Below are 9,161 nucleotides of genomic sequence, written 5' to 3'. Positions count from 1 at the left end.
TTCTATAAAATTTTATAAAGGCAATGTGGTGAATATTTTACCTACATCCACTTATTTGGTATTTTTTATAATCTTAATAATGCAAAATAATATTAAAGGGATAGTTCACCCAAAAATGATAATTCTCTTATCATTTACTCACTCCCATGACGTCTAAAATTCGTATGACTTTCTTTCTTCTGCAAAACACAAAGACATTCTGAAGGATGTACAATGTGTTTTTGTCCTTACAATGTAAGTCAATAGTGTCAAAATCTTACAAGCTCCACAAAGGACATAAAGACAGCATAAAAGACTTGAGTGGTTTAATCCATGTCTTCTGAAGCAATACGATCACTTTGGGTGAGAAACAGACCAAAATTTAAATCCTTATTCACTAAAAATCTTGACATCCACAGTATCCTTGGTGCATTTAAGATTTATAGTGAATAAGGACTTAAATTTTGGTCCATTTCTCACACAAAGCAATCGTATGACTTCAGAAGACATGGATTAAACCACTCGAGTCGTATGTATTACTTTTATGCTGCCTTTATGTCCTTTCTGGAGCTTCACAACTTTGGACCCCATTGACTTCCAGTATATCGACATAAACACATTAAGCATCCTTTAAAAAAATCCTCATTTTTGTTCCGCAGAGGAAAGAAATTCATGCGAGTTTGAGACGGCATGAGAGTGAGTAAATGATGAGAGAATTTTCATTTTTGGGTGAACTATCCCTTTAAGTCTTTTCTAAGCTGGAAAAATCTAAACCAAAGGCACTTTCATGCTACAGTGCAGGAAATAAAGAGGAGATAAATGCATCTCCTTACACTTTTTGGTCTTTTTACGGATAAGAAAGGCAAGATGGGATAGTTATGCATGTCTTAATTATGTTTTACATCACTGAGACTTCAGCAAGAAAAACTTAAAGGTAGACCAAATGTGCACATTGGCCAGTGCTCTTTAATTATGATGACACATACTATAGAATTTAAATAATGATGCTCTTCTGTGTTCACTTCATACACTAAGGCACTGTGCTGTATATTGTTACACTTTGGCAGTTTTGTACTGTACAATTCCTACAACATGTGATGATAAGAAAGTCTTCCAGCTTAGGAAAGAGGTCACAGCTTTAGTGGCATCTTTTGGAGTTCATACAACTATTATTAAGGCTTTGCAGTCGTAGAAAACGATTAGGCCACTGAGACATGGGCTGTGTGGGTATGTCAAAGGCAGCAGGATTGATTCCATAACTAAATCTGTATTAAAGATGGAGACCTCCATAGAGTACAAGCATGTTCAGGGATGGGCTTCGTGAAGTGTGGCCTCCTCGGCGCGTCTGTGGAACAATTGTGTCCCAAATTGGAGGGGAAATCTGTGGGAGTTTACGCTCTAAGGCAAGTCCAACAAGGGGATCCAAGTGCTCGGGTTAAGTCGATAGATAATCCATCATCCCCTGTTAGTTAATGCAATGCTTCTTGTTTAACTTTTTACACAAGCATGTTGGCAGAAGACATTTAACTGTACAGGAAACAGTAAGGGGGTTGATTTTCTGCATTTTCTTATTGCAGGCGATGACGTAAGTGAAAACAGACACAGGTTGCTATAAACTTCTGTTATCACAGTGCAGTAATTGCTCTGGATGTCAATGAAAAGGAATAAAGGAACGTGCACAAAACAACTCTTTTCAATGGCTGGACTTCTGAATTCCCTGAATTATCTGGATGTTCTGAATGCAGGAAATGTTGTTTTCCGATGGCCACAAGAATGTTCTCTTTTTCATCTACAGTAGCGTTCATTCAAATAAAATAAAAATCAATGTTCTAGAATGAAATTTCTCAATACCTTTTCTTTGGGAAAACCTACAAGTATGTGAGAATGTATATACACATTTGTACACCTACATCACACACATTTATGGCTACACCCATACGCTTTCATACAAATGACAGACATAAAACATGGACAGGAGACTAATATGTTATCTTTTCGTGTACATTACAGGATAAAAATCAAAATGAGGTTGTTTTTTAGATTCAATCTAAATCAACCCATGCTTAAATTCAAATGATACTGTCATTTTATATGTACAGCCTATGAAATTAACGTTGACATTCTTTCCCGTATTAAAGCATAATACAACTGTACCGAGATTCACAGCTGCAGTTATACGTCAAACACATATTAATAAAGAAAAAATATATAATTATATGCGTCACCCAAATGTGTGGGAAAATCATCTTGAGTAAGTGTTAAGCGAGAGGCACTGCCACTGTACTGAGGTTGAGAGTCTTTGTGAAAGAATGGCTTCATTCCTTCACGAGTCTGTAGATGTGATGCTGGGCTCCGTGTTCACTGTTTGACACCTCGAACACACAGGCCATGCACAGCAGGGTCTCCTGTGTGTCTCTGTTTGTGACCACCTGAAACAGAGAGAGAAATGGCATTACTGTAAAAGTACCACAATTACGGTAAAATTACCATCTACACTAGGGCCTGTTTGTGTGAATACCACAAAACCAGTCAAGAACATTTCCAGGATCATATTTCACCCCAAAATCAAAAGATAAAAGCAAACAAAAAAGTTTTATTGTTTATAGGACCATAAAGATTTTATGCATTGTGACATTTTGACAGTTATAGGAATACTTCACCCAAAAAGGAAAATTCTCAGTCAAGCTTCAAAATCCGAGTTTTCCTCTACCGTGGAACACAAAAAGAGAAATTTTGAAAAATGTTGACAATATTTTTGAAATGCAATGAAAGTGAATGATGACTGATTATTCTGCCAAACATTTTCTTTTGTGTTCCACAGAAGAAAGAACTGTAAGTCTTTGGAACAACATGAGGGTTAGTAAATAAATTCATTTTTGGGTGAATAATCTCTATAAGTACTTCCCCCTTACTCTATTCTCAAACGTAAAGCAAAAAATATTATTTCATTAATATACTGCAAATAAATCCACAAAATAATACATGAAATTGTTATTATTATATAGTTACTGTTTTATTCATTATCATTATTTATCATATAATAATGACAATAATTATAAATAATAATAATTATTATTATTATTAAATAATGATTTTTTTATTTATGAAAATGACCATGGAAAATAATGTAAATAAATTATGATTTTGCATTTATTATTATTATTAATAATAATAATAATAATAATAATGGTTAAATAAATAAATGTTCATTTTAATAAATAAAAAACATTGTATCTAATAAAAATCACCATGAAGAATAATGAGAACTACAAACAAACTCAAAAGTGAAATATGGTAATAAGAATTTGTTGTAAAAAGTTGCTTTAATATGAAAATAAAGTCACAATGAAAAATAAAAAAAAATCTTAAAGGAATAGTTCACCCAAAAATTAACATTTTGTCACGATTTACCATCATCTCATTTCAAACCTGCATGACTTTCGTTCTTCCATGATACACATAAGGCGATGTTAGGTAGAATGTCAGCCTTAGGGACATTTCATCACTTTCATTGCATCTCTTTTCTTCATACAATGAAATTATATGGTGACTGAGCTTCTGCTAAACATTTTCTTTTGTGTTCCACAGAAGAAAGTACTGTAAGTCTCTGGAGCAACATGAAGGTGAGTAAATAATAGAACCTGACAGATATGGGATTTTTGAGACCGATACTGATTTTATAGGGGGAAAATTCACCGATTACCAATATTGTGGCCGATATAGTACAGTTTTGAGCTGGAATGAAAACAGACCTTTTCTATGTGGATTGTCCACAGATTTTGCACCGATATGACTATGCAAAGCTACTCAGAAGGCTGCTTTCTTAAACAAATATTTTTATCAAAGAATATTTGACATTATTATTATACATTGTCAACAAATTCTAGAAATGAACATTGAGAAAATAAATAAAAATATAATAAATAGCTTACAAAACATCAGTACTGTTTAGTATCAGTCAATTGTGACCATTTAAATAAAGAATAAATAAAAATAAAATAAATAGCTAAATAAACATCAGTACTGTTTAGTATCAGTCAAATGTGGACCATTAAAATAAAGAATAAATAAAAATAAAATAAACAGCTAAATAAACATCAGTACTGTTTAGTATCAGTCAAATGCTGACCATTAAAATAAAGAATAAATAGCTAAATAAACATCAGTATTATTGTTTAGTATCAGTCAAATGCTGACTATATTAATACTGCCGAGTCAAGAGATAAACAGCAGCAGCAGTGTTACACCATGTTCTGCTATACAAGTTCAGGGGAAACTTTCAACAGTGGAAAACCAGACTTTTAAATATTACATTTTGTAAATGCAACGACTGGAATTGTTCGGTTGAAAGGGGGTACCAAACTATGAATCCTGAATAAAACAGTTTGGTGAATACATGTTTACTAATTAGCTTCCACTCAGCTGCAAGGTATGAAAGTAGGTACGTGGTTAGCTAGTTTGCTATAAGCTCGTTGTCACGGAGAGTAAAAGAGAGTTGTTTATTTAATTTCCAGCATTGCGTCTCACCAACTAGGTAAAAACGTAGCGTGAAATCAACACTCAACAGACACAATCCACCACCGCACTGTTGTCTGCTGAGCTGCAAAAAGATGCTCTGATGTTTACCTTTCAACCATTACTGACTGCACTGACAAACTATAGCTGGCAAACATAGCAAACAGATGTGGTAAACATGAGTGACATGGTTGTCAGGGACTGGGTTAACGTTATATTAGTTATATTGAAAAGGGAAAATGATGGGGTCATTGTTTATTAACTTTCCAGTATGTATTTCACAAACTATTAGGGATAGGCAGATCAATACTAAAGTATCGATATTTCCGATACTGATGTGGTATTAAGAATTTCGATCCTCACATAAAAATACCGATTCTGACATTTTTCTTTTAACTAGTGATCTTATTATTTAGATTACATGAATATTAATACATCTCTTAAGCTTCGAAGTGGAAAAGAATAATTATATGAGCGAATTGTTGCATGGCATCAGAACTATTTTTTTCTTCTGCTCATCTTGACGTGCAGGAATGCTAAAATACACTAGCAGTCAGACAGCGCTCACCCTTTCAGTCATAGCGCTTGTTCAAAGAGAGAGCACTGCCTTCCTGAGGTAATGACAGAAAAACAGCATCTGGAGTTATTCACACTAAGCAATGACAAACCTAGATGTGACATGTATTATAATGGGCTTGTTTGACAATTTTTACAGTCTTATTTAAATTCAGAGGTGTTAAAACACTGATAATGATCTGTAATCCTTGTTAATAAATGATACCCTTATGAAAACTTACCATGGATTTACTGTAGTAATATTGCATTAACCATGACTAGTAACCACAACTGTAGTAGTAACAATGTTTTTTTTTTGTTTTTTGTTTTTGGCAGTAACCAAGGTTTTGATGCAATTAACTATGGTTTTACTACAGCATTACTGTAGTATCCATATGGTAACTTGGTTTTAGTAATAGTAACCATATAATAATATCTATGGTTAATTTTGAGGTTTTATATGTTGCTTATACTAACTAATTTTTAAAGGGTAAACAAAGCAGCCTAATAATTTTCTGCTTAGGCCTATAAATATATAAAAAATGTAAGTAATCATTTAAATTACTAATTTTATCCAAAGAATTCGTAAAAATTCAATTCATAAGAGGTATCGGTATTAGTATCGATATTGGTGATACTGGCCTAAAAGTACTTGGTTCGGATCGAAAAGAAAATAAGTGGTATCGCCCATCCCTACAAACTAGTTTGCAACTTACTGAGAAGACAACGCTTAACGCCCTGTCTGCAGAGCCACCATCAGCTCAGCTCTGTAAACAATGGAGACGGAGCGCACTCTGCTGGACAAACTACGTTATGACACCAATTCTAAAGCATTGTTTTCTGCATTATATGTTCTGAAAAAAAGTTTTCATATCTGCACATATCGGTAAACATATAAGCCGGTACCAATATATCGGTGAAAGGTTAATATCGGCCGACTGATATATCGGCACAAGTAAATAATGACAGAATTTTCATTTTTGGGTGAACTATCCCTTTAAGTACATCCCCCCTCACCCTACTCTCAAAAACGTAATGCAAAAGATATCATTTTCATTGCTGTAATGCAAATAAATATATTATATTATTGTTATATTGTTACTGTTTTCTTCATTATCATTAATTAGAATATAATAATAACCATAACAACAAAAACTTAAATAATAATAATAATTATTATTATTATTATTATTATTAAATGTTAATTACAAAAACATTATCTAATGAGAATGACAATGGAAAATAATGTAAATAAATTATTATTTTGTTATTATTATTATTATTAAATAAATAAATAAATAAATATTCATTTTAATAATGGGATAGTTAAGGAATAGTTTACCCAAATTATCATTTTTGTTTTTCACGATTTACCATCATCTCATTTCAAACCTGCATGACTTTCTTTTTTCCATAAAACACACAAGGAGATGTTAGGCAGAATGTCAGCCTTAGGCACAATTCATCACTTTCATTGCATCTTTTTCCCCCAAATTTAATGGTGACTGTGCTTGGCAGCCCCTAATATTCTGCCAAACATTTACTTTTGCATTCCACGGAAGAAAGAAAATAATGCAGACTTGGAAATATGGTAAAAGACATAATTAAAATTTTTGGGTGAACCATCCCTTTATTGGTCCTAGCAATTCACCCACAAATGCAATGTGGTCACAGATGACAGTCAAAACCAGGAAGTGAGGAATTTGGAAAGGAAGAGAGAGGAAGTGAGCAGGGAAAGTTACCCCCCCCCCCCTCATATTTATGATGGTTAAAGAAAGGGGTCAGGGTCCACCCCACCCCCCCCAACTACAGGAGATTATCAGGCTGTGCACAGCACTACAGGAATGCCAAAAATGCAGCTCAGAGGCCACAGGCTCCACCTTCCACTGGCCGCTCTCACTGATTGGCTCAGAGGAACTTGATTTAAACATGACTGACAGATAAGCAGACTCACCAACAAGATGGTAAAGTTCTCCAGGACACTATTCATCATGTATTTCTCAGGCAGGTGTTTGAGTTTGTGGATGAAGTTTATCATGTATTCGCACATGGGAGATCGGCTTATCCTGTAGACAAAGCGTCCGTTCTCGAAGCGAGCATACTCTGTCTAAAAGGACAGATGAAAGAGAGATGACAGAATGCACTAACAAAAACCACCATGATGTTTGGACATGTACCATAACAGTTCCATAGCATTCTTTTAAGTAACATACAACTGCACATTAAAGGAATATTTGGGTTCAGTATAAGTTTTGGCATTATATTGATTACCACAAAATATAACCTCTGTGAATTTAAATGCACAATCCAGAAATAATATCCATAATATGTAGAAGGGTTGGCACACCAAAGCACATACTATTTAATTTGTATTCTTTCTCGTTCTTATGTTAAAGGGATAGTTCACCCAAAAATGAAAATTCTCTCATCATTTACTCATCCTCATGCCAGCTCTGATGTTTAGGACTTTCTTTCTTCTGCTGAATACAAACACCTATTTTTAGAAGAATATCTCAGCACATAAAGGCAGCATAAATGTAATCCATATGACTCCAGAGTTTTGGGTGAGAACAGACCAAAATATAACTCCTTTTTCACTGAACATCCTGCCATTGCAGTCTCTAGGCATGATTATGATTTCAAACGCAATTACACTTTCTAGTGCTTGACGCATGAGCAGAGTGCTAGATGGCACTATAGGAAGTCTATTCGAGCTTGAAATCATGATTGCTAAGGAGAATGCTGTCAAGATTTACAGTGAAAAGGGAGTTATACTTTGGTCTGTTCTCACCCAAAACCATCTGGATCGCTTCAGAAGACATTGATTAAAACACTGGAGTCTGATGGATTACTTTCATGCTGACTTTATCTGCTTTTTGAAACATCAAAGGCCTGATCACTAGGCATGTCATAAAATATTGATATATCGATTATTGATCGTCAAATTTTTTATCTAAATATTTTTGAGGCATTGATATATTAGCATTAGCTGACATTTAAATTAGAAGCCTAATTTGCATGCTTTCCAATTCACTCAGTTGAGCTTCTGCTGAATGTCTGGCATAATAGCATTGGGTGACCACAAGGGAGTGATACTTTTACTGAAAGGGGTCGCAAGGCACAGGTATCACAACATAGGATGGGTATTTAAGCGCTCCTTGCACAGGATGCATACACTAAATTTATGTAGGTTTTTCTTCTTCTTCAAGAATGAAAGTGACATTCATGTGTTTGCAGGCTAGCATATGACATTGGTTTAACTGTGTAAACTGAAGGATTAGAAATTATTATGCAATTTCTCTGTATGTATCTTTGAAGAAGTTTCATTCAAGCCATCAAACCACAAAAATATATACTTGTAACTGATAATACATTGTGTAAGCTATATGAAAGATGCATATACAATATATCATCCACTGATGGCTAGAGTAAATCATCTTTGTCCTTTAATAATGATTTGGGTTGATTTTAATGGAAAACTATGCGAGTTACACTCAGTAGCACTGAAGATTTTTGAGTAGCCTCGAAAGACAGAGAGACCGCGCTGTGTATGTACCTTCATAGAAAATAATTATTTCGAATTTTAGAATGCGCCATGATCGTCTGCCAGACACGTCCAGTGTGCAACCCCCTTTAATTTACCCTGCTGCTCACACTTAACCAAAGTTCTGTTGCGAAATATTTTTGAAAACAAAAAGACTATTGTGCGACGGGTAGCCCTATTTATATCTGAAAAAATCCCAAGATATATATATCGATAATCATCTGGAAAATCTACAGATTATTGAAGAGTGCAAAAGGAATCGATCCCAAGCCTACTGATCACCATTCACTTGCATTGTATGGACCTACAGAGCTGAGATATTCTTCTAAAAATCTTTGTGTTCTGCAGAAGAAAGAAAGTCATACACATCTGGGATGGCATGAGGGTGAGTAAATTATGAGAGTATTTTCATTTTTGTGTAAACTAACCCTTTAATGTGGAAAAAATGGCACAAACGGACATGACAGTTGTGAAAACGGCACTTACTTATATGCTACATGATGAAGGAAACCACCCAAAATGCTTTGAAACCAGCAGACTTTGACTTCGGAGACATCAGTATGTTATC

At 34.4% G+C, this 9,161-nt stretch overlaps 1 protein-coding gene across 3 annotated transcripts in view; it reads right to left on the bottom strand.

Annotated features, from left to right (window-relative positions):
• Positions 1-585: 585 nt before the first annotated feature.
• LOC127412761 (transcriptional enhancer factor TEF-1-like) overlaps positions 586-9,161 on the bottom strand; it is a 117,332-nt gene continuing 108,756 nt past the window's right edge. Inside the window, exons 14-15 of one of the 3 annotated variants that reach the window (XM_051649392.1) lie at positions 7,004-7,156; positions 586-2,408 (exon numbers count right to left, since the gene is read on the bottom strand). In XM_051649392.1, coding sequence (XP_051505352.1) covers positions 2,295-2,408; positions 7,004-7,156 — 267 coding nt within the window. In that variant the 3' untranslated portion in view covers positions 586-2,294. The remainder of the gene's footprint in view (positions 2,409-7,003; positions 7,157-9,161) is intronic. The other 2 variants (XM_051649410.1, XM_051649402.1) reach the window with 2 other exon arrangements.

The sequence above is a fragment of the Myxocyprinus asiaticus genome, chromosome 2 (assembly GCF_019703515.2).
Source record: "Myxocyprinus asiaticus isolate MX2 ecotype Aquarium Trade chromosome 2, UBuf_Myxa_2, whole genome shotgun sequence".
Taxonomy (NCBI): domain Eukaryota; kingdom Metazoa; phylum Chordata; class Actinopteri; order Cypriniformes; family Catostomidae; genus Myxocyprinus; species Myxocyprinus asiaticus.
Note: the sequence above shows the minus strand (reverse complement) of the source record. Positions and strands in the feature narration are given on the sequence as shown.